This window comes from Drosophila hydei, unplaced genomic scaffold, assembly GCF_003285905.1.
Source record: "Drosophila hydei strain 15085-1641.00,03,60 unplaced genomic scaffold, DhydRS2 tig00000063-arrow-pilon, whole genome shotgun sequence".
Taxonomy (NCBI): Eukaryota; Metazoa; Arthropoda; class Insecta; order Diptera; family Drosophilidae; genus Drosophila; species Drosophila hydei.
The window spans coordinates 980,039-1,004,037 of record NW_022045657.1 but is presented as its reverse complement, the minus strand read 5'-3'; the positions used below and the strand labels follow the sequence as shown (position 1 = coordinate 1,004,037).

The 23,999-nt window shown below is 38.5% G+C and overlaps 7 protein-coding genes and 1 pseudogene across 10 annotated transcripts; 2 read left to right on the top strand and 6 right to left on the bottom strand.

Moving 5' to 3' along the window:
* Nucleotides 1–3,830: 3,830 nt before the first annotated feature.
* On the bottom strand, nucleotides 3,831–5,944 carry LOC111604570 (FAM172 family protein homolog CG10038). Of its 2 annotated transcripts, XR_002751757.2 has the most exons (6): nucleotides 5,874–5,944; nucleotides 5,704–5,808; nucleotides 5,340–5,643; nucleotides 4,914–5,172; nucleotides 4,312–4,859; nucleotides 3,831–4,238 (listed from the first exon to the last, which is right to left on the bottom strand). XR_002751757.2 is itself a non-coding variant. In XM_023322671.2 (5 exons), exons 2-5 carry the CDS (start codon nucleotides 5,777–5,779, stop codon nucleotides 4,563–4,565), a joined length of 936 nt encoding a protein of 311 aa, XP_023178439.2. In that variant the 5' UTR covers nucleotides 5,780–5,808; nucleotides 5,874–5,944; the 3' UTR covers nucleotides 3,831–4,562. The 2 variants fall into 2 exon arrangements, 1 of the variants encoding a protein (XP_023178439.2); XM_023322671.2 differs by having other exon boundaries at nucleotides 3,831–4,859.
* Nucleotides 5,945–6,004: 60 nt separating this feature from the next.
* On the bottom strand, nucleotides 6,005–8,297 carry LOC115482800 (probable cytochrome P450 313a4). The gene is made up of 7 exons (XM_030222909.1): nucleotides 7,715–8,297; nucleotides 7,449–7,646; nucleotides 7,210–7,395; nucleotides 7,079–7,151; nucleotides 6,908–7,034; nucleotides 6,280–6,853; nucleotides 6,005–6,215 (listed from the first exon to the last, which is right to left on the bottom strand). The coding sequence occupies exons 1-7, from the start codon at nucleotides 7,863–7,865 to the stop codon at nucleotides 6,055–6,057; spliced, it is 1,470 nt and encodes a 489-aa protein (XP_030078769.1). The 5' UTR covers nucleotides 7,866–8,297; the 3' UTR covers nucleotides 6,005–6,054.
* Nucleotides 8,298–9,133: 836 nt separating this feature from the next.
* On the top strand, nucleotides 9,134–17,204 carry LOC115482801 (soluble calcium-activated nucleotidase 1-like). The gene is made up of 2 exons (XM_030222910.1): nucleotides 9,134–10,081; nucleotides 16,228–17,204. Exons 1-2 carry the CDS (start codon nucleotides 9,769–9,771, stop codon nucleotides 16,872–16,874), a joined length of 960 nt encoding a protein of 319 aa, XP_030078770.1. The 5' UTR covers nucleotides 9,134–9,768; the 3' UTR covers nucleotides 16,875–17,204.
* Nucleotides 10,000–12,080, bottom strand: LOC115482803 (annotated as a pseudogene).
* LOC115482799 (probable cytochrome P450 313a4) lies at nucleotides 12,166–15,075 on the bottom strand. Of its 3 annotated transcripts, XM_030222906.1 has the most exons (7): nucleotides 13,861–14,437; nucleotides 13,595–13,792; nucleotides 13,356–13,541; nucleotides 13,225–13,297; nucleotides 13,054–13,180; nucleotides 12,426–12,999; nucleotides 12,166–12,361 (listed from the first exon to the last, which is right to left on the bottom strand). In XM_030222906.1, the coding sequence occupies exons 1-7, from the start codon at nucleotides 14,009–14,011 to the stop codon at nucleotides 12,201–12,203; spliced, it is 1,470 nt and encodes a 489-aa protein (XP_030078766.1). In that variant the 5' UTR covers nucleotides 14,012–14,437; the 3' UTR covers nucleotides 12,166–12,200. The 3 variants fall into 3 exon arrangements, with proteins under 3 accessions (XP_030078766.1, XP_030078767.1, XP_030078768.1); XM_030222908.1 differs by lacking the exons at nucleotides 12,166–12,361; nucleotides 12,426–12,999 and adding an exon at nucleotides 14,936–15,075 and having other exon boundaries at nucleotides 13,091–13,172; nucleotides 13,861–14,881; XM_030222907.1 differs by lacking the exons at nucleotides 13,356–13,541; nucleotides 13,595–13,792; nucleotides 13,861–14,437 and having other exon boundaries at nucleotides 13,054–13,172.
* A 63-nt stretch (nucleotides 17,205–17,267) lies between the features above and the next one.
* LOC115482802 (FAM172 family protein homolog CG10038-like) lies at nucleotides 17,268–18,652 on the bottom strand. The gene is given in 5 exon segments (XM_030222911.1): nucleotides 17,268–17,674; nucleotides 17,729–17,987; nucleotides 18,169–18,406; nucleotides 18,409–18,471; nucleotides 18,532–18,652. Coding segments are annotated over 5 exon segments (933 nt in total). The 5' UTR covers nucleotides 18,608–18,652; the 3' UTR covers nucleotides 17,268–17,377.
* A 179-nt stretch (nucleotides 18,653–18,831) lies between these two features.
* Nucleotides 18,832–20,699, bottom strand: LOC115482777 (probable cytochrome P450 313a4). The gene is made up of 7 exons (XM_030222760.1): nucleotides 20,542–20,699; nucleotides 20,276–20,473; nucleotides 20,037–20,222; nucleotides 19,905–19,977; nucleotides 19,734–19,860; nucleotides 19,106–19,679; nucleotides 18,832–19,044 (listed from the first exon to the last, which is right to left on the bottom strand). Exons 1-7 carry the CDS (start codon nucleotides 20,690–20,692, stop codon nucleotides 18,884–18,886), a joined length of 1,470 nt encoding a protein of 489 aa, XP_030078620.1. The 5' UTR covers nucleotides 20,693–20,699; the 3' UTR covers nucleotides 18,832–18,883.
* Nucleotides 20,700–22,313: 1,614 nt separating this feature from the next.
* LOC111604562 (apyrase) lies at nucleotides 22,314–23,893 on the top strand. The gene is made up of 2 exons (XM_023322661.2): nucleotides 22,314–23,518; nucleotides 23,577–23,893. The coding sequence occupies exons 1-2, from the start codon at nucleotides 22,572–22,574 to the stop codon at nucleotides 23,869–23,871; spliced, it is 1,242 nt and encodes a 413-aa protein (XP_023178429.2). The 5' UTR covers nucleotides 22,314–22,571; the 3' UTR covers nucleotides 23,872–23,893.
* Nucleotides 23,894–23,999: the final 106 nt, after the last annotated feature.

Sequence of the window (23,999 nt, the reverse complement as noted above, 5' to 3'; positions counted from 1 at the left end):
TCAACTCATTGCTCGAAAAATTATTAATAGAAAGTACAACTCTTTTCATACAACCCATACTCATTTCTCCATAGATTCTCTCTTCAATTTTATCACCTTATAGCCCCAAAAAAACCAAGTTTTATCCGCTTTTACAGGGTATAAAAACGGCTTGCTGCGACAGCCCTGCAAAAATAAGCAAATAAAAAATGGAGTGAGATGCACGCTACAACAAAAACCCCAAACAAATGTGAAAAAAATTGGCTTGACGAAAATATTTAATGGTTTTTTAAATGTTTTTTAAATGTGCGTGAAAAATCTGTCACTGGAAAAGCAAACAAAGGAAAAGCAACAACTCGCAATACTTCAAAAGCTTAAAGTTGCCGCAACATTTCCTGTTTTTCTGGGATATCCCATGCAAATTAGTTATACGAAAAGTTGTTATCATGAATCCAAGGCGCGCTGTTACTGCTTGGCACCCACTAAATCCGCAGCACAGCTCGAACTTGAATGCCCAATAGAGTAGAGAGGAAGCCGTAGCCATGGCCAAACCCCCAGCAACGCCTACAATAAATAAATAAATGCTCAGACACTGTCCTTTTCAAGGCGTTGCCCCAAGGGCAGGAGGCTGGCGCATGGGGCTGCCTGCCTGGTGTTGATGATACTATTATCTTAGATCGCGGCTGGGTTGATGGCAAGGACTCGCAAGCTGTCAGTGGACGCGGCCAAGCACTTCAATAGTCCTTTTACAATTCATAGATATACGCACTTAGATAGTCGGTTGGAAAAAATCGTTTTATTGGCTTTCGAAGTCCTTTTTGTCGCCTCAGCCGCCCACCGACAGCAACAAGGAGACATAAACCGCAAATAAGTTTAACATTGTACAACATTTACATTCCGGCAAGTGCCAGAGGTTTCCCTTTTGTTATTGTATTTGCTGTGATTTGTGTGGCTTTGTGTCGGGCAGCGCTCGAATTTTAAAATGCCAAGCACAGTGGGGCAAACATTGCAGGAGAGCAACAAAAACGGAAGAGACTCTTACACAAATAAAAAAAATGAAAACTCAGGTAGTCTAAAGAGTGGGCAAAGTATTCCATAGCAAACTAGTTTTGTAGTATGTTTTAGACTCATTCACAAAAACTAGCCAACTTATGCCTGAGCTCTAGAGCACTTCTCACTAAACAGTACTCATTACTTTAAGCCAAACTGTTAAATATTGATAATCGCACAGCCCAAACGGCCAGCCTTGGCCCACTGTGCCACCTCTTAGCCTCTGTCAAGAAAAAGGGGTGCAAATGATGCAATTTGTAAAATGGCTTGTTCTTTCTTGAGCCCCAGGCGAAAGTATAGACGTGGCTATAAGGCGACACAATGCTATCTAATCTTACTTGATATTATTTTTACGTTAAACTTGCATTTCAGCACACTTTCAAGGCGGAGTTTTGGGCGCCATTGTTCGAGCATCCCGGAAATCTAACAAATTGCCTTTAACATAACGAGTCGTGTCTTTAAACTTGAAAACAAGCGTTTTTAATGACATTTAACAGGAAATGCCAGCGAACGCATCAATCATTTGTCAGCCATAAAAATTCGCTACACATGAGCATTAAATTATAAAAAATAGAAAAGCCCTGACAACAGCAACTACAACAACCAAAACAACCGAAAGAGAACATTTCTTAATGGTTCTTTGTAAAAATGACCTTGTAAGTTATGAGGCACTGCCGGGCGCCCTTTTAGCCAAAAAGCCACGAGTCGAGGTTCAACAACGGTCACTCCACAGAGTTTGGCACAAGCCAGAGAGCCATCATCCACTTGTGGCTCAGTGGCTAAGGGCAGTGGGTGGCGCGGGTTCAATTGGTTTGCCAACCGCCTACGCCTGCTGTGTGTAAAAGAAAGACAGGGAGAGAGAGACTAAGTAAGGGTGAGAGGAAGGTAGTCAAGTGCGTGCGCGCTCATATGTGAACATTTATTGGAAAACATTATTATTTATGACTTTTTGAATGACATCGCTTGAACTTTTTCAAGCAATAAAGTCCAGGCACAATAACAACGGATATTGCGGCGGGACTTCAATTTTTTATATCCGCTTTTTAAAATTGCATTTTCTATAGAGAATTGAGAGTTTCTATTTTAATTTTGATTTATGAAGATATTCATTAGAAATTAGGTACATACGATGTACGAGAATTGAGGAAATATCAATGAAATGAGCCTGGGAATACGAACTCGATTATTATTCATCATTTCAGTAATTTGTTACACGTTCTTTTCCTCAAGATAGCCCAACTAAACTAAGTATGCTACTTCCAAAGGAGAAACAAATTTCTTAAGTCTCAAGCTCAATCTAAAATGAAAATCTTTATATCCACGCATTAAACAACCTCACAGCCTCGATATCACTACGCCAAAGGGTTGTATCCCAGCCTCCGTTTCAGTCAAGAGTTCCCTCCCCATGTGAAGGACGTAACATATATGCGCACGCTTTAAGATCTTATCAAATAACCATGAAAACAAAAATGATTATTTTAAGTAATTGCCAGCTATTGTTAGCTGACAAAATACCAACAAAAACGGATCGTTTTCTTAAGGCAGGCATTCCTAGCCTTCATTTAAACTAAAACTGTGACTTTTGCCTTTATTTACTGCAGGTAGAAAACTCTTCTCTTATTTACTTCTGCCATATAGACAAAAAAAGGGAAGTTATTGTATATGTATGAGTGAGATATGTACATGCTCCAGGCGCATGACCCATTCCTGAACCCACACAAAGCACTGCCAGCTTGGCATACGAAGAATACACGAACTCTCGCACTCCGACTAAACTAATGCCATCCTCGTCTAACCTCGTATCTCTGTGTGGGTGAGTCAAAGCGTAGATAGCTGCCTGCCATAGGACGACAACGAAGTGAACGATGTCGACTCCCCATACATATAGAATGTCCTAAGGTGGAGCAGAAGCCATGACTGCGGCCATGACAGCGATAATGTATACAAACCAAGCGGAAGACGGGTATAGCAATACAGTGGGAAGGCGGTGGGAGGGAGCTAGAAGATGGGAGCAACATTTGTAGGGTTGCCGTTGCTACGGTCCCACCCACCGGACCAGACCCAACCAAATGCCTGCTAACATCTGCAGCTCTCTCTCTCTCTCTCACTCACTCACTTTCTCTACTTATTGCCTGTTTCAGCTTTGTGGGTATTAAGTTTTGGTCTTAATACTAAAGCTAAACGTCTGTAGCCGCACTTATCGAGTTACTACTAGGAAGCTTATCTTTATGTTAAAAGTGAGTTTTCTTAGTTTTTTTAATAAAAGGAATATAAATGCAATCTAAGTAAATTATTAGCAAGTTGACTTTAAAATATTAAAATAAAAAAATTCTGTTAATTATTAAGATTCTGAAAATTTAAAATATATGGCGAAGAGATAACAAAAAATATATTAATGGAAATGATTACCTTGAAAATGATTTACCGTTTCTAAATCACCGATTCTTATATCGTAATATCTTTATTTATTTATATTATAATATATTTTTATTATAATTCCAAAAACTTGTTTTTTTTTTCATAGGAGATTAAACTGAAATATTTCCGAGAAATTAGGTCAAAACGAAATACATTTAAATATATAGTTTTATGAACTTCAGTTTAATAATTGTAGAATTCGTGATGAAAATGATCTGTTTAACAAGAGGATTAAAATGAAATGAAATACAAATTGAAATGAAATGAAATACAAATTATGTTATACAAAAAACTTTATCCCTACATGTTAAATATTTAAAGGCGTAATATATATATATATATAACTTGCTCTTGAGTGATTGTAACAACTATAGAAGGTTGCTCTGAAATTCGTATTATAAAAGATCGTGACAGTTCGGTAAAAGTATTTATAAAAACCAAATATTTAAGAATGATATTATTCAATTATAAGTTTGTTTCGGATTTCTGAAATCAACTGCTTAGCTATAAGTACTTAAATTATGTGTATCAAAAATGCAGACAGAAATCTGTGCGTATGCAATGCACAACAAATTCACTAGGGACGCTTTTTTATGGCGCATTCTGTTAAACGACACGATGTGGTTTGCGTGTGCGAGGGTCAGGGGTAGCTGGGAAAAGCCGGCGCCATATCCAAACAAGATGTGGTTTTTTGCAGCAACCCCAACAGTAAAATTGTATTCTTATCGAGCCAACAACTTTAAGCATAGACCGTGGGGACGTGGGTCAGTTGTTTTTTAGCTGCCTGTTGACTGGACGGACATGTGAAACACTTTTGTTTTATCGTGAACGATGATACATCAGCCATCAAGTTGATTAACTCACATGGAATGTGCCAAAGTGCCGAAAATCAAATTAAATTGCCTTGATGCGAGTGTTTGTGACATATCCAAGTGGGTTATGAGGGAGTTTTGTCGTGGGATGCTGCTACGCCATTTGATTTATGCATTGCAAATCGATAGGTTGTGTTGGTCCTTAGGGTAAAGGGATAAGTGTCACATGCACATAGATGATGAGATGGTGCACATCACATTGGAAAATTTGATGATGTGAGTAACAAGTTGACACTAGGCGGATTAGATCTGCTTGGCCTCTGCGTACTTCTGGTGCTTTTGCTCTAGGAACTTAAAGACAGATTCGATGGCTGCAGAGGAGGTCCATTCGTGCTCCGGATGTCCAGCAGATACGCAAGTTATATTTTTATCCTTATCACCATGTGTTAGATCGGTGTCAAGCGGCTCATTGCTGGAGACCCAATTGCAGGTTACATCTAGAAAGTATTTTTGACAACTAGCTGGCGGATTACCTACTGTGCCGTCGGTTAGCGCAATGGCATATACTTTTTCTTTGAAAAATTTCGTAAACTTTTCCGCCTGCAATATATAAAATATTAATAAAATATCTACTGGAAATACGTATTCACTTACCAGAGCTCTGCACACAGATCCACCAAAGCTATGTGCCACTATGGCCACACTTTCAGGTTGCGATGGCATGATTATATGCTCCCATACATAAGCGGCATGATTCATGGAATTGTCTACACCTTTGATAGGCGTACGCTTGCCCTTTATTATACGTGTGGTGTCATTCGTATTCGTGACGAGTATATCATAGCCCAGCTTCTGCGCGCGTTGTATATATGGCAGCTGTGTTCCATGCTCCAGACAGTTGTTAATAATCAATCTAATAGACATCATAGGATTTAATATCTATCTATAGACCATCTGAATAAACTGTTAACACAGCTAAATTATTTTGCCTTGCATAATTTTAGTTCGGCTTCAAACAGTTCAGACAGTTGAAAGTCAGACAAATTGAAAGATATATATATATATATATAGAGTTTCTACCTTCTTGCCCATTGGCCTGCCAGAACATAGCCGCTGCCGTGGATGAGCACAAGCAGCTTCTTCGAGTGGGCCAGAGGTTGAGGCTGTGTGAAGACGAAAGTGGAACGCTCAATGGGCTCTCCAATGGGTACATAGGTCCTCTTTAATCCATTCTTTTCCAGTAGCTCATATATTATGTCGGGTATCTGATTGGCTAGTTGTTCGTAATGCTCCTGATTTATAGCCGGATTGTCGCTTATCTTAAATTCATAAGGCAGATCACCGGGCTTGCCGCTGGCTGCATCTATTTTGCGTAGTTCGCCAGCTGCACGTACATATGGGTAACTGAGTATGTGACATAAACTGTAATTATTTGTATAATCACCTTCATTGAATGCATATCCGAATTCCCTCAAACGTGCAATTGCTTCCTGGCTGCTGTTAGTACAAGGATCTGACATGGTACTTTTTTGACGACTATAAATAGCGGCTTTGGTAATTGAAGTGATATATTTAAAGCGCCGCCACAGTGTCATTTTAATGCATGTTACTTACTTAATACAAGCTCACGTCTATTTGCAAATACACCGGCGTAGTTGGCAGCAACGATACCAATTGCAACTCTACACAAATTGACAGCCCTCTAAACGTGGCGGTATGTTGATATATACACAACTCATCATCGATTAGATTTTTATCGGTTAATGGTTTAAATGTTCTTTTATTAAGTTTTAAGTTAGTTTCTCTGTTCAAATTTCAAAAGCGGCATAGTAGCTAATTTCATGGTTACATTTTCAACATATTCGAGATTTTTAAAATTAAAACTTGTGCTAAATTTATAGTTTCTCAGTAATTTTGCCAACGTGAGTTTTATAGATAAGAGACCATATCGCCACCCTGAAAATTTGATATTTAATTATTATTATAAATTTTAAATGCATATTTATAAAATTCAACTGACCTATGCAGTTACGTATACCCTTTGTAAAGGGTATAAAACCGTAGGGATGTATGTCCTGGAAATTGTGTGGCAGAAAGTGATCAGGATTGAAAGATTCCGCCTCTTCTCCCCATATATCCTTTCTGCGTTGCATTTCAAATATGTTAATAATAATTTGCATGCCTTTGGGTATCACAACGCCGCTTGATAGCCGCACAGGTTGAGACGTTTGCCGTGCTACGATTGGAACCGGCGGTATTAATCGCAAACATTCATTCACAACGAGATCCAAATAAACCATTTGTTGTATATCTTCGTAGCTAATTGAAAAGTCGCCCGCTTTAGGAAACAGAGCTTGAATTTCCCCAAATGCCTTTTCTTGATACTCTGGAAACATGGCTAGCAGCATGAGCGTAAAGGCTACTGCATTCGAGGATGTCTCAACGGCTGCAGCAACCAATACACACGACTCATCTTCAACATCCTTTCTGGCAAAGGTGCCACGTTTAAATTGGTGAATTGCCAAATTGAGAACAGAATTATTATTGCAGGGGGTTTCATCTTTAATATCTTCAGAGAGCTTCTGATCCACTATCTGTAAAAACATATGTATTACTAATGATTCTGTCAGAGAGGGAGCATTTGTTACCTTGGTTATAAATGTACTTGCATAGGTTTTGGATTTTACAAATTGCTCCTCTTTGCCCAACATTTGACGTATAATTGGATTATACAACCACGGAGAGTGCATAATTTCCGTTGCGCATTCTATAAGCCTAAATTCGAATAGCTGAATACTCTTGAAACAAGATTTACTCACCATTGAAAATGAACCACTATAGAGTTATCCTGGAATTTTGGATCTTCCTTAACACAAGTGCCCATTGTGGTTTCTTACAACAACACAGACTTAAATTAATATATTTTTTTTAATTTAAGGCTTATACTTACGCGTTGCTATGCTTAATGTGAACAGCTGTAAACATGGCAATATATCCCTTTCTTCGCCATCTGCTAATTTGTTGAACTCTTTAAGTAATATTCCTGTCTCCTTGTTGAAAATCGGAAAGAAACTCAGCAACATTTTGTGGCTGAAAGCGGGATTTAAGATCTTTCTATGTTTGGTCCAATCGGAATCTAGAGTTAGGTCTAATTAGTTATCCTTTAAGAAAATTAAATGAGATTGCTACCGTGCAGAGTGATCAAGCCCTTGCCCAAAGAATCTTCTATAATCTTATAGAAGAAACTCTTATTCACACAATTTGGAGACGTTAATATATCCCGTGTTACTTGAGGATCACTGACAATAAGCGCAGGAAATGGACCCAGCCAGGACACAAAAATGTTTCCATATTTCTTGATATAAGTTCTTAGCAGCTTGAGCACAACTAAATAAAAAATACAAATTAGTATATATATATTACTTTGCTTAAAATCGATCTGCTGCTCAATTTACCTCCGTTATGGGATAATTTTAATGCTATGCCAATTAAAGGATATCCTAGAGGACCAGGAAACTTCATAGAAAGCTTATAAAACTCACGACGTGTCCACAGATAATAAAGCACTAGCAAAGCGACTAAGATTATGCACAAAATTAAATCCATGACTGAACGATCTTAAAAGCAAAAATACTTTAAGCATTTAAGCTGGAGTTAAGTTCTTATATATAGCTGAGGGAAGTTACAAATTGATTTCCATCCATTTAAGTTTATAGCTGTTGCACTTTGAATTTTATTTTTATGCCTATTAGAGACATAAACGAGAATGAACTCTCGAACTGATAATTTTCATTGTGCGGTGATAATTTGCTCATTGCGAAGGGTAATGTATAATGCTCGTATTGTATGTATCACCCATTTGTATTGCAAGCTCTAAAATCGGAAAAGTCGAGTTTCTTAGTTCAAATGAACTTACTATCGAACTTTTAAGAATAATCAACAAAGTTCGATAAATGGAGCCAGAACATTGTTGAAAGTTCACTCAGTTAGTTCTGTTTTTGACATAATTTTGGATTGTGATTACTTATATAACGATATATATGAATACCTCCTAAGCGCACTGTTTCATTAGACCATAAAGTCACGGCTGTAAACGAATGACCAATAATTTGATCTTTACAGAGCTTAAAATCTCTCGTCTGAGCCGATCCGTGTTTTGTTTTCTTTTATTGCCCGAAAACTAATGGCAAGTAAATGGTTGTGTACCACTCAGAATTAACTGTTTTAAGGTTCTCTAGTGCTCTAGCTGTAACAGGACATTTTTAGAAATAACGAGGGTCTCGTTTGACTTGAGGTGCTTCTTCCGCGAACAACTTTTGTTGCATTAAGCTCGTCATGGCTCGTCATATTTATCGGCCATTTTTTGCATCGTTTCTGTGTTGTCCTGTCTCTGTGTTGAAAAACGAAATAAACTTAGCAACATTTTCTGGCTAAATGCGGGATTCAAGATTTTGCTGTGTTGGGTCCAATGCGGATCTGGAATAAGATAAAAATTAGTAACACTATAAGATAATTAAATGAGTCGTCTACCTTCCAAGGTGAATAATCCTCTGCCCACACCACCGTTGAAAATATTATAAAAGACACTTGGTAAAAGTGCTTAACGAATTAAGTACACCTAAAAATTTTATATAAATATGAAAGTTTACTTAAGCGCCCTGCTTCAGTACAATTGACCTTCTTTATGCCAAGAAACTTAATAAAAAACTTATAAAACTCTCGACGTGTCCACAGATAATAAAGTACTAGCAAAGCAACAAATACTATACACAAGACTGAATCCATGACTGAACGATCTAAAGAGCAAAAACACCTTAACTAAAGTAAATTTCTTTTATATAACCGCGAGACAGTTACAATTTGATTACCATCCATTTTGATTTATTAGCTGCTGCACATCCCATTTTGTTTTAATGTGATATACATAAATAAAGTGAACTCTCAAGTTCAGCTATTCGTTGGTATTTCCTTGACGAGCTCTAATTTTTCGGCGAAGAGTAATATAGCGTGTATGTAGATTTGAAAAAATAATTTTCTATATATTAGGTGTTAGCCAATATGTAAGAATAAAATACCAATTTTAAATTTTCCGTGCTTAACCAGCACTCTATCAATCGAAAAAGTCGATTCTTATTTCGAAGTTCGAATGTACTTCGAACCATTTAAAATACTCAGCAGCCCATCAGCTGTTTCTTATTACGGCAACGTTCGTTTGGCAGCATTTAAATCCCAAGCTCTGAATATTTAATGCTTTCGAATTAAAACCTTAAAAATTTTAAATTTTAAGTGTTCCCGCTAGGTACAAAGTAATTCAAATAATCATATTAATAAAATACCATTCCAACTATCGAAAACAAGTGGAAAATCAGCTGTTTTGTTTCGTTGGCAGTTATCGATATGTCATCATTAGCGGAATCCAAACAACACAAACAAAAACGGACACATCGCATCAATGCTGATTGCATTCACTGCTAGTTCGCTGCCACGCTGCCAAAATTAAAAGTTATAAATGCAAAAAACGGCGTACGCATTCAGGGATTCGGAAAACTCGCCACGCACAATGCTTATGCGTGACTGGCGTACCGCCTTGCGTACGCCAACCTATCGAATTGGCAATCGCACCGTTCGCTTTAATTATCATTTTGCATTACTTGTGTTTTGTGCCGTGGTGCTAGTATGGCTCTTTTTATATGCGCGACAAGGCAGTCGCAGTTCCTCCGATGGATATTGGCTGCGCACCCAGTATGCCAGTGAAGCCAGCTCTATTCTCGCAATACCATACAATTCAACGTATCCACTGACACAGCCTTTGAGCGTGCAAGGCGGCGTCTGCAATCGCTTCAGATAAGCTGGCCCGGCTATATGATACACGAGAGCGTTGTCTGGTCACAGGTGCATCAGCGCTGGTATTTTCTGCCACGTCGCTGCTCAAAAGAAAAGTTAGTCATGTAGACACGATGTGGTTTGCGTGTGCGAGGGTCAGGGGTAGCTGGGAAAAGCCGGCGCCATAGCCAAACAAGATGTGGTTTTTTGCAGCAACCCCAACAGTAAAATTGTATTCTTATCGAGCCAACAACTTTAAGCATAGACCGTGGGGACGTGGGTCAGTTGTTTTTTAGCTGCCTGTTGACTGGACGGACATGTGAAACACTTTTGTTTTATCGTGAACGATGATACATCAGCCATCAAGTTGATTAACTCACATGGAATGTGCCAAAGTGCCGAAAATCAAATTAAATTGCCTTGATGCGAGTGTTTGTGACATATCCAAGTGGGTTATGAGGGAGTTTTGTCGTGGGATGCTGCTACGCCATTTGATTTATGCATTGCAAATCGATAGGTTGTGTTGGTCCTTAGGGTAAAGGGATAAGTGTCACATGCACATAGATGATGAGATGGTGCACATCACATTGGAAAATTTGATGAAGTGAGTAACAAGTTGACACTAGGCGGATTAGATCTGCTTGGCCTCTGCGTACTTCTGGTGCTTTTGCTCTAGGAACTTAAAGACAGATTCGATGGCTGCAGAGGAGGTCCATTCGTGCTCCGGATGTCCAGCAGATACGCAAGTTATATTTTTATCCTTATCACCATGTGTTAGATCGGTGTCAAGCGGCTCATTGCTGGAGACCCAATTGCAGGTTACATCTAGAAAGTATTTTTGACAACTAGCTGGCGGATTACCTACTGTGCCGTCGGTTAGCGCAATGGCATATACTTTTTCTTTGAAAAATTTCGTAAACTTTTCCGCCTGCAATATATAAAATATTAATAAAATATCTACTGGAAATACGTATTCACTTACCAGAGCTCTGCACACAGATCCACCAAAGCTATGTGCCACTATGGCCACACTTTCAGGTTGCGATGGCATGATTATATGCTCCCATACATAAGCGGCATGATTCATGGAATTGTCTACACCTTTGATAGGCGTACGCTTGCCCTTTATTATACGTGTGGTGTCATTCGTATTCGTGACGAGTATATCATAGCCCAGCTTCTGCGCGCGTTGTATATATGGCAGCTGTGTTCCATGCTCCAGAGAGTTGTTAATAATCAATCTAATAGACATCATAGGATTTAATATCTATCTATAGACCATCTGAATAAACTGTTAACACTGCTAAATTATTTTGCCTTGCATAATTTTAGTTCGGCTTCAACCAGTTCAGACAGTTGAAAGTCAGACAAATTGAAAGATATATATATATATATATATAGAGTTTCTACCTTCTTGCCCATTGGCCTGCCAGAACATAGCCGCTGCCGTGGATGAGCACAAGCAGCTTCTTCGAGTGGGCCAGAGGTTGAGGCTGTGTGAAGACGAAAGTGGAACGCTCAATGGGCTCTCCAATAGGTCCTCTTTAATCCATTCTTTTCCAGTAGCTCATATATTATGTCGGGTATCTGATTGGCTAGTTGTTTGTAATGCTCCTGATTTGTAGCCGGATTGTCGCTTATCTAAATTCATAAGGCAGATCACCGGGCTTGCCGCTGGCTGCATCTATTTTGCGTAGTTCGCCAGCTGCACGTACATATGGGTAACTGAGTATGTGACATAAACTGTAATTATTTGTATAATCACCTTCATTGAATGCATATCCGAATTCCCTCAAACGTGCAATTGCTTCCTGGCTGCTGTTAGTACAAGGATCTGACATGGTACTTTTTTGACGACTATAAATAGCGGCTTTGGTAATTGAAGTGATATATTTAAAGCGCCGCCACATAGTGTCATTTTAATGCATGTTACTTACTTAATACAAGCTCACGTCTATTTGCAAATACACCGGCGTAGTTGGCAGCAACGATACCAATTGCAACTCTACACAAATTGACAGCCCTCTAAACGTGGCGGTATGTTGATATATACAGAACTCATCATCGATTAGATTTTTATCGGTTAATGGTTTAAATGTTCTTTTATTAAGTTTTAAGTTAGTTTCTCTGTTCAAATTTCAAAAGCGGCATAGTAGCTAATTTCATGGTTACATTTTCAACATATTCGAGATTTTTAAAATTAAAACTTGTGCTAAATTTATAGTTTCTCAGTAATTTTGCCAACGTGAGTTTTATAGATAAGAGACCATATCGCCACCCTGAAAATTTGATATTTAATTATTATTATAAATTTTAAATGCATATTTATAAAATTCAACTGACCTATGCAGTTACGTATACCCTTTGTAAAGGGTATAAAACCGTAGGGATGTATGTCCTGGAAATTGTGTGGCAGAAAGTGATCAGGATTGAAAGATTCCGCCTCTTCTCCCCATATATCCTTTCTGCGTTGCATTTCAAATATGTTAATAATAATTTGCATGCCTTTGGGTATCACAACGCCGCTTGATAGCCGCACAGGTTGAGACGTTTGCCGTGCTACGATTGGAACCGGCGGTATTAATCGCAAACATTCATTCACAACGAGATCCAAATAAACCATTTGTTGTATATCTTCGTAGCTAATTGAAAAGTCGCCCGCTTTAGGAAACAGAGCTTGAATTTCCCCAAATGCCTTTTCTTGATACTCTGGAAACATGGCTAGCAGCATGAGCGTAAAGGCTACTGCATTCGAGGATGTCTCAACGGCTGCAGCAACCAATACACACGACTCATCTTCAACATCCTTTCTGGCAAAGGTGCCACGTTTAAATTGGTGAATTGCCAAATTGAGAACAGAATTATTATTGCAGGGGGTTTCATCTTTAATATCTTCAGAGAGCTTCTGATCCACTATCTGTAAAAACATATGTATTACTAATGATTCTGTCAGAGAGGGAGCATTTGTTACCTTGGTTATAAATGTACTTGCATAGGTTTTGGATTTTACAAATTGCTCCTCTTTGCCCAACATTTGACGTATAATTGGATTATACAACCACGGAGAGTGCATCATTTCCGATGTGCTTTCTATAAGCCTGAATTCGAATAGCTGAATACTCTTGAAACAAGATTTACTCACCATTGAAAACAAGCCACTATAGAGTTATCCTGGAATTTTGGATCTTCCTTAACACAAGTGCCCATTGTGGTTTCTTACAACAACACAGACTTAAATTAATATATTTTTTTTAATTTAAGGCTTATACTTACGCGTTGCTATGCTTAATGTGAACAGCTGTAAACATGGCAATATATCCCTTTCTTCGCCATCTGCTAATTTGTTGAACTCTTTAAGTAATATTCCTGTCTCCTTGTTGAAAATCGGAAAGAAACTCAGCAACATTTTGTGGCTGAAAGCGGGATTTAAGATCTTTCTATGTTTGGTCCAATCGGAATCTAGAGTGAGGTCTAATTAGTTATCCTTTAAGAAAATTAAATGAGATTGCTACCGTGCAGAGTGATCAAGCCCTTGCCCAAAGAATCTTCTACAATCTTATAGAAGAAACTCTTATTCACACAATTTGGAGACGTTAATAGATCCCGTGTTACTTGAGGATCACTGACAATAAGCGCAGGAAATGGACCCAGCCAGGACACAAAAATGTTTCCATATTTCTTGATATAAGTTCTTAGCAGCTTGAGCCCAACTAAATAAAAAATACAAATTAGTATATATATATTACTTTGCTTAAAATCGATCTGCTGCTCAATTTACCTCCGTTATGGGATAATTTTAATGCTATGCCAATTAAAGGATATCCTAGAGGACCAGGAAACTTCATAGAAAGCTTATAAAACTCACGACGTGTCCACAGATAATAAAGCACTAGCAAAGCGACTAAGATTATGCACAAAATTAAATCCATGACTGAACGATCTTAAAAGCAAAAATACTTTAAGCATTTAAGCTGGAGTTAAGTTCTTATATATAGCTGAGGGAAGTTACAAATTGATTTCCATCCATTTAAGTTTATAGCTGTTGCACTTTGAATTTTATTTTTATGCCTATTAGAGACATAAACGAGAATGAACTCTCGAACTGATAATTTTCATTGTGCGGTGATAATTTGCTCATTGCGAAGGGTAATGTATAATGCTCGTATTGTATGTATCACCCATTTGTATTGCAAGCTCTAAAATCGGAAAAGTCGAGTTTCTTAGTTCAAATGAACTTACTATCGAACTTTTAAGAATAATCAACAAAGTTCGATAAATGGAGCCAGAACATTGTTGAAAGTTCACTCAGTTAGTTCTGTTTTTGACATAATTTTGGATTGTGATTACTTATATAACGATATATATGAATACCTCCTAAGCGCACTGTTTCATTAGACCATAAAGTCACGGCTGTAAACGAATGACCAATAATTTGATCTTTACAGAGCTTAAAATCTCTCGTCTGAGCCGATCCGTGTTTTGTTTTCTTTTATTGCCCGAAAACTAATGGCAAGTAAATGGTTGTGTACCACTCAGAATTAACTGTTTTAAGGTTCTCTAGTGCTCTAGCTGTAACAGGACATTTTTAGAAATAACGAGGGTCTCGTTTGACTTGAGGTGCTTCTTCCGCGAACAACTTTTGTTGCATTAAGCTCGTCATGGCTCGTCATATTTATCGGCCATTTTTTGCATCGTTTCTGTGTTGTCCTGTCTCTGTGTTGAAAAACGAAATAAACTTAGCAACATTTTCTGGCTAAATGCGGGATTCAAGATTTTGCTGTGTTGGGTCCAATGCGGATCTGGAATAAGATAAAAATTAGTAACACTATAAGATAATTAAATGAGTCGTCTACCTTCCAAGGTGAATAATCCTCTGCCCACACCACCGTTGAAAATATTATAAAAGACACTTGGTAAAAGTGCTTAACGAATTAAGTACACCTAAAAATTTTATATAAATATGAAAGTTTACTTAAGCGCCCTGCTTCAGTACAATTGACCTTCTTTATGCCAAGAAACTTAATAAAAAACTTATAAAACTCTCGACGTGTCCACAGATAATAAAGTACTAGCAAAGCAACAAATACTATACACAAGACTGAATCCATGACTGAACGATCTAAAGAGCAAAAACACCTTAACTAAAGTAAATTTCTTTTATATAACCGCGAGACAGTTACAATTTGATTACCATCCATTTTGATTTATTAGCTGCTGCACATCCCATTTTGTTTTAATGTGATATACATAAATAAAGTGAACTCTCAAGTTCAGCTATTCGTTGGTATTTCCTTGACGAGCTCTAATTTTTCGGCGAAGAGTAATATAGCGTGTATGTAGATTTGAAAAAATAATTTTCTATATATTAGGTGTTAGCCAATATGTAAGAATAAAATACCAATTTTAAATTTTCCGTGCTTAACCAGCACTCTATCAATCGAAAAAGTCGATTCTTATTTCGAAGTTCGAATGTACTTCGAACCATTTAAAATACTCAGCAGCCCATCAGCTGTTTCTTATTACGGCAACGTTCGTTTGGCAGCATTTAAATCCCAAGCTCTGAATATTTAATGCTTTCGAATTAAAACCTTAAAAATTTTAAATTTTAAGTGTTCCCGCTAGGTACAAAGTAATTCAAATAATCATATTAATAAAATACCATTCCAACTATCGAAAACAAGTGGAAAATCAGCTGTTTTGTTTCGTTGGCAGTTATCGATATGTCATCATTAGCGGAATCCAAACAACACAAACAAAAACGGACACATCGCATCAATGCTGATTGCATTCACTGCTAGTTCGCTGCCACGCTGCCAAAATTAAAAGTTATAAATGCAAAAAACGGCGTACGCATTCAGGGATTCGGAAAACTCGCCACGCACAATGCTTATGCGTGACTGGCGTACCGCCTTGCGTACGCCAACCTATCGAATTGGCAATCGCACCGTTCGCTTTAATTATCATTTTGCATTACTTGTGTTTTGTGCCGTGGTGCTAGTATGGCTCTTTTTATATGCGCGACAAGGCAGTCGCAGTTCCTCCGATGGATATTGGCTGCGCACCCAGTATGCCAGTGAAGCCAGCTCTATTCTCGCAATACCATACAATTCAACGTATCCACTGACACAGCCTTTGAGCGTGCAAGGCGGCGTTATCAGCTATCGTATCGCTATGATAGCAGATCTAGATACCAGCTCTAAGGTTGTCAAAGCCGACGGCAGCACAACGTGGAGGAGCTATCTGAAGAAGGGCTATCTCACGTATCTGCCAAAGAAGCATGAGCTGCAAATAAACTGGGATTCTGGTGCACCAACAGTTCTGGAATCATCATTTGCGTTGAAGGGACGTGGCATGGAGCTCTCCGAGCTAGTCACTTTCAATGGTAAACTGCTGAGTTTCGATGACCGTACCGGGCTTATTTACGAGCTGACCAATGACAAGGCCATACCCTGGGTAATACTGCTCGATGGCGATGGTCACAATGCCAAAGGCTTCAAATCCGAGTGGGCGACAGTGAAGCAGCACACTTTGTATGTAGGCTCCATGGGCAAGGAGTGGACAACCAGCATGGGTGACTTCGAGAATAACAATCCCATGTATGTCAAGGCTGTCAGCATGGCAGGCGAAGTACACTCGTTAAACTGGGTGGAGAACTACAAGAAGCTGCGTCTGCAATCGCTTCAGATAAGCTGGCCCGGCTATATGACACACGAGAGCGTTGTCTGGTCACAGGTGCATCAGCGCTGGTATTTTCTGCCACGTCGCTGCTCAAAAGAAAAGTTAGTCATGTAGACACGATGTGGTTTGCGTGTGCGAGGGTCAGGGGTAGCTGGGAAAAGCCGGCGCCATAGCCAAACAAGATGTGGTTTTTTGCAGCAACCCCAACAGTAAAATTGTATTCTTATCGAGCCAACAACTTTAAGCATAGACCGTGGGGACGTGGGTCAGTTGTTTTTTAGCTGCCTGTTGACTGGACGGACATGTGAAACACTTTTGTTTTATCGTGAACGATGATACATCAGCCATCAAGTTGATTAACTCACATGGAATGTGCCAAAGTGCCGAAAATCAAATTAAATTGCCTTGATGCGAGTATTTGTGACATATCCAAGTGGGTTATGAGGGAGTTTTGTCGTGGGATGCTGCTACGCCATTTGATTTATGCATTGCAAATCGATAGTTTGTGTAAAGGGTAAAGGGTAAAGGGATAAGTGTCACATGCACATAGATGATGAGATGATGCACATCACATTGGAAAATTTGATGATGTGAGTAACAAGTTTACACTAGGCGGATTAGATCTGCTTGGCCTCTGCGTACTTCTGGTGCTTTTGCTCTAGGAACTTAAAGACAGATTCGATGGCTGCAGAGGAGGTCCATTCGTGCTCCGGATGTCCAGCAGATACGCAAGTTATATTTTTATCCTTATCACCATGTGTTAGATCGGTGTCAAGCGGCTCATTGCTGGAGACCCAATTGCAGGTTACATCTAGAAAGTATTTTTGACAGCTAGCTGGCGGATTACCCACTGTGCCGTCGGTTAGCGCAATGGCATATACTTTTTCTTTGAAAAATTTCGTAAACTTTTCCGCCTGCAATATATAAAATATTAATAAAATATCTACTGGAAATACGTATTCACTTACCAGAGCTCTGCACACAGATCCACCAAAGCTATGTGCCACTATGGCCACACTTTCAGGTTGCGATGGCATGATTATATGCTCCCATACATAAGCGGCATGATTCATGGAATTGTCTACACCTTTGATAGGCGTACGCTTGCCCTTTATTATACGTGTGGTGTCATTCGTATTCGTGACGAGTATATCATAGCCCAGCTTCTGCGCGCGTTGTATATATGGCAGCTGTGTTCCATGCTCCAGAGAGTTGTTAATAATCAATCTAATAGACATCATAGGATTTAATATCTATCTATAGACCATCTGAATAAACTGTTAACACTGCTAAATTATTTTGCCTTGCATAATTTTAGTTCGGCTTCAACCAGTTCAGACAGTTGAAAGTCAGACAAATTGAAAGATATATATATATATATATATATATATATATATAAAGTTTCTACCTTCTTGCCCATTGGCCTGCCAGAACATAGCCGCTGCCGTGGATGAGCACAAGCAGCTTCTTCGAGTGGGCCAGAGGTTGAGGCTGTGTGAAGACGAAAGTGGAACGCTCAATGGGCTCTCCAATGGGTACATAGGTCCTCTTTAATCCATTCTTTTCCAGTAGCTCATATATTATGTCGGGTATCTGATTGGCTAGTTGTTCGTAATGCTCCTGATTTATAGCCGGATTGTCGCCTTTCTAAATTCATAAGGCAGATCACCGGGCTTGCCGCTGGCTGCATCTATTTTGCGTAGTTCGCCAGCTGCACGTACATATGGGTTACTGAGTATGTGACATAAACTGTAATTATTTGTATAATCACCTTCATTGAATGCATATCCGAATTCCCTCAAACGTGCAATTGCTTCCTGGCTGCTGTTAGTACAAGGATCTGACATGGTACTTTTTGACGACTTTAAATAGCGGCTTTGGTAATTGAAGTGATATATTTAAAGCGCCGCCACATAGTGTCATTTTAATGCATGTTACTTACTTAATACAAGCTCACGTCTATTTGCAAATACACCGGCGTAGTTGGCAGCAACGATACCAATTGCAACTCTACACAAATTGACAGCCCTCTAAACGTGGCGGTATGTTGATATATACACAACTCATCATCGATTAGATTTTTATCGGTTAATGGTTTAAATGTTCTTTTATTAAGTTTTAAGTTAGTTTCTCTGTTCAAATTTCAAAAGCGGCATAGTAGCTAATTTCATGGTTACATTTTCAACATATTCGAGATTTTTAAAATTAAAACTTGTGCTAAATTTATAGTTTCTCAGTAATTTTGCCAACGTGAGTTTTATAGATAAGAGACCATATCGCCACCCTGAAAATTTGATATTTAATTATTATAAATTATAAATGCATATTTATAAAATTCAACTGACCTATGCAGTTACGTATACCCTTTGTAAAGGGTATAAAACCGTAGGGATGTATGTCCTGGAAATTGTGTGGCAGAAAGTGATCAGGATTGAAAGATTCCGCCTCTTCTCCCCATATATCCTTTCTGCGTTGCATTTCAAATATGTTAATAATAATTTGCATGCCTTTGGGTATCACAACGCCGCTTGATAGCCGCACAGGTTGAGACGTTTGCCGTGCTACGATTGGAACCGGCGGTATTAATCGCAAACATTCATTCAAAACGAGATCCAAATAAACCATTTGTTGTATATCTTCGTAGCTAATTGAAAAGTCGCCCGCTTTAGGAAACAGAGCTTGAATTTCCCCAAATGCCTTTTCTTGATACTCTGGAAACATGGCTAGCAGCATGAGCGTAAAGGCTACTGCATTTGAGGATGTCTCAGCGGCTGCACCAACCATTACACACGACTCATCTTCAACATCCTTTCTGTCAAAGGTGCCACGCTTAAATTGGTGAATTGCCAAATTGAGAACAGAATTATTATTGCAGGGGGTTTCATCTTTAATATCTTCAGAGAGCTTCTGATCCACTATCTGTAAAAACATATGTATTACTAATGATTCTGTCAGAGAGGGAGCATTTGTTACCTTGGTTATAAATGTACTTGCATAGATTTTGGATTTTACAAATTGCTCCTCTTTGCCCAAAATTTGACGTATAATTGGATAATACAACCACGGAGAGTGCATAATATCAGATGCGCATTCTAGAAGCCTAAATTCGAATAGCTGAATACTCTTGAAAAAAGATTTACTCACCATTTAAAATGAACCACTATAGAATTATCCTGGAATTTTGGATCTTCCTTAACACAAGTGCCCATTGTGGTTTCTTACAACAACACAGACTTAAATTAATATATTTTTTTTTAATTTAAGGCTTATACTTACGCGTTGCTATGCTTAATGTGAACAGCTGTAAACATGGCAATATATCCCTTTCTTCGCCATCTGCTAATTTGTTGAACTCTTTAAGTAATATTCCTGTCTCCTTGTTGAAAATCGGAAAGAAACTCAGCAACATTTTGTGGCTGAAAGCGGGATTTAAGATCTTTCTATGTTTGGTCCAATCGGAATCTAGAGTGAGGTCTAATTAGTTATCCTTTAAGAAAATTAAATGAGATTGCTACCGTGCAGAGTGATCAAGCCCTTGCCCAAAGAATCATCTACAATCTTATAGAAGAAACTCTTATTCACACAATTTGGAGACGTTAATATATCCCGTGTTACTTGAGGATCACTGACAATAAGCATAGGAAATGGACCCAGCCAGGACACAAAAATGTTTCCATATTTCTTGATATAAGTTCTTAGCAGCTTGAGCACGACTAAATAAAAAATACAAATTAATATATCTATATTACTTTGCTTAAAATCGATCTGCTGCTCAATTTACCTCCGTTATGGGATAATTTTAATGCTATGCCAATTAAAGGATATCCTAGAGGACCAGGAAACTTCATAGAAAGCTTATAAAACTCACGACGTGTCCACAGATAATAAAGCACTAGCAAAGCGACTAAGATTATGCACAAAATTAAATCCATGACTGAACGATCTGAAAAGCAAAAATACTTTAAGCATTTAAGCTGGAGTTAAGTTCTTATATATAGCTGAGGGAAGTTACAATTTGATTTCCATCCATTTAGGTTTATAGCTGTTGCACTTTGCATTTTATTTTTATGCCTATTACAGACATAAACGAGAATGAACTCTCGGACTGATAATTTTCATTGTGCGGTGTCAATTTGCTCATTGCGAAAGGTAATGTATAATGCTCGTATTGTATGTATCACCCATTTGTATTGCAAGCTCTAAAATTCGAGAGTTCAGTTTAAATTTTGCGCGCTCAAATTCAATTGTATCAATCGGAAAAATCGAGTTTCTTAGTTCAAATGAACTTACTATCGAACTTTTAAGAATACTCAACAGAGTAAGTTTTATAATTGGAATCAGAACATTGTTGAATGTTCACTAAGTTAGTTCTGTTTTTGACATCATAATTTTGGATTGTAATTACTTATACAACGATATATATGAATACCTCCTTAGCGCACTGTTGGATTAGATCATAAAGTCACGGCTGTAAACGAATGACCAATAATTTGATCTTTACAGAGCTTAAAATCTCTCGTCTGAGCCGATCCGTGTTTTGATTTCTTTTATTGCCCGAAAACTAATGGCAAGTAAATGGTTGTGTACCACTCAGAATTAACTGTTTTAAGGTTCTCTAGTGCTCTAGCTGTAACAGGACATTTTTGGAAATAACGAGGGTCTCGTTTGACTTGAGGTGCTTCTTCCGCGAACAACTTTTGTTGCATTAAGCTCGTCATGGCTCGTCATATTTATCGGCCATTTTTTGCATCGTTTCTGTGTTGTCCTGTAACACTATAAGATAATTAAATGAGTCGTCTACCTTCCAAGGTGAATAATCCTCTGCCCACACCACCGTTGAAAATATTATAAAAGACACTTGGTAAAAGTGCTTAACAAATTAAGTACACCTAAAAATTGTATATAAATATGAAAGTTTACTTAAGCGCCCTGCTTCAGTACAATTGACCTCCTTTATGCAAAAATTCGAATGCGATATAAATGAAGGGAGAAACTTAATAAAAAACGTATAAAACTCTCGACGTGTCCACAGATAATAAAGTACTAGCAAAGCAACAAATACTATACACAGGACTGAATCCATGACTGAACGATCTAAAGAGCAAAAACACCTTAGCTAAAGTAAATTTCTTTTATATAACCGCGAGACAGTTACAATTTGATTACCATCCATTTAGATTTATTAGCTGCTGCATATCCCATTTTGTTTTAATGTAATATACATAAATAAAGTGAACTCTCAAGTTCAGCTATTCATGTTGGTATTTCCTTGACGAGCTCTAATTTTTCGGCGAAGAGTAATATAGCGTGAATGTAGATTTGAAAAAATAATTTTCTATATATTAGGTGTTAGCCAATATGTAAGAATAAAATACCAATTTTAAATTTTCCGTGCTTAACCAGCACTCTATCAATCGAAAAAGTCGAATCTTATTTCGAAGTTCGAATGAACTTCGAACCATTTAAAATACTCAGCAGCCCATCAGCTGTTTCTTATTACGGTAACGTTCGTTTGGCAGCATTCAAATCCCAAGCTCTGAATATTTAATGCTTTCGAATTAAAACCTTAAAAATTTTAAATTTTAAGTGTTCCCGCTAGGTACAAAGTAATTCAAATAATCATATTAATAAAATACCATTCCAACTATCGAAAACAAGTGGAAAATCAGCTGTTTTGTTTCGTTGGCAGTTATCGATATGTCATCATTAGCGGAATCCAAACAACACAAACAAAAACGGACACATCGCCTCAATTTGTTGATTGCATTCACTGCTAGTTCGCTGCCACGCTGCCAAAATTAAAAGTTATAAATGCAAAAAACGGCGTACGCATTCAGGGATTCGGAAAACTCGCCACGCACAATGCTTATGCGTGACTGGCGTACCGCCTTGCGTACGCCAACCTATCGAATTGGCAATCGCACCGTTCGCTTTAATTATCATTTTGCATTACTTGTGTTTTGTGCCGTGGTGCTAGTATTGCTCTTTTTATATGCGCGACAAGGCAGTCGCAGTTCCTCCGATGGATATTGGCTGCGCACCCAGTATGCCAGTGAAGCCAGCTCTATTCTCGCAATACCATACAATTCAACGTATCCACTGACACAGCCTTTGAGCGTGCAAGGCGGCGTTATCAGCTATCGTATCGCTATGATAGCAGATCTAGATACCAGCTCTAAGGTTGTCAAAGCCGACGGCAGCACAACGTGGAGGAGCTATCTGAAGAAGGGCTATCTCACGTATCTGCCAAAGAAGCATGAGCTGCAAATAAACTGGGATTCTGGTGCACCAACAGTTCTGGAATCATCATTTGCGTTGAAGGGACGTGGCATGGAGCTCTCCGAGCTAGTCACTTTCAATGGTAAACTGCTGAGTTTCGATGACCGTACCGGGCTTATTTACGAGCTGACCAATGACAAGGCCATACCCTGGGTAATACTGCTCGATGGCGATGGTCACAATGCCAAAGGCTTCAAATCCGAGTGGGCGACAGTGAAGCAGCACACTTTGTATGTAGGCTCCATGGGCAAGGAGTGGACAACCAGCATGGGTGACTTCGAGAATAACAATCCCATGTATGTCAAGGCTGTCAGCATGGCAGGCGAAGTACGCTCGTTAAACTGGGTGGAGAACTACAAGAAGCTGCGTCTGCAATCGCTTCAGATAAGCTGGCCCGGCTATATGATACACGAGAGCGCTGTCTGGTCACAGGTGCATCAGCGCTGGTATTTTCTGCCACGTCGCTGCTCAAAAGAAAAGTTAGTCATGTATATAAATACCGAATTTCTTTTAATTTTCTTTAATTCTTCTCTATAGATATAATGAAACTATGGACGAGCACATGGGCTGCAACTTTCTAATATGTGCGGACGAGCACTTTAATGTTATAAGTATTACCAAATTGGATGGTGACAATACGCCCACTCACGGCTTCTCCAGCTTTAAATTTCTACCCAACACAAAGGACTCCATAATCATAGCGCTTAAATCGGAGGAGCTGAATGGCAAAACATCCACATTTGTGACTGCATTTAGCGTGGAGGGCAAAACATTTTTGCCGGAGACACGTGTGGAGACGGACTATAAGTACGAGGGCTTTGAGTTTATATAGCGAATCGTCGCTGCTGTAACATTCAGTGTATATAGTGTATTATCCGATATATATATATATATATATATATATATATATATATATATATTTTAATTTCAAGTTTATGTATAGCTTATATATTAAGTTAT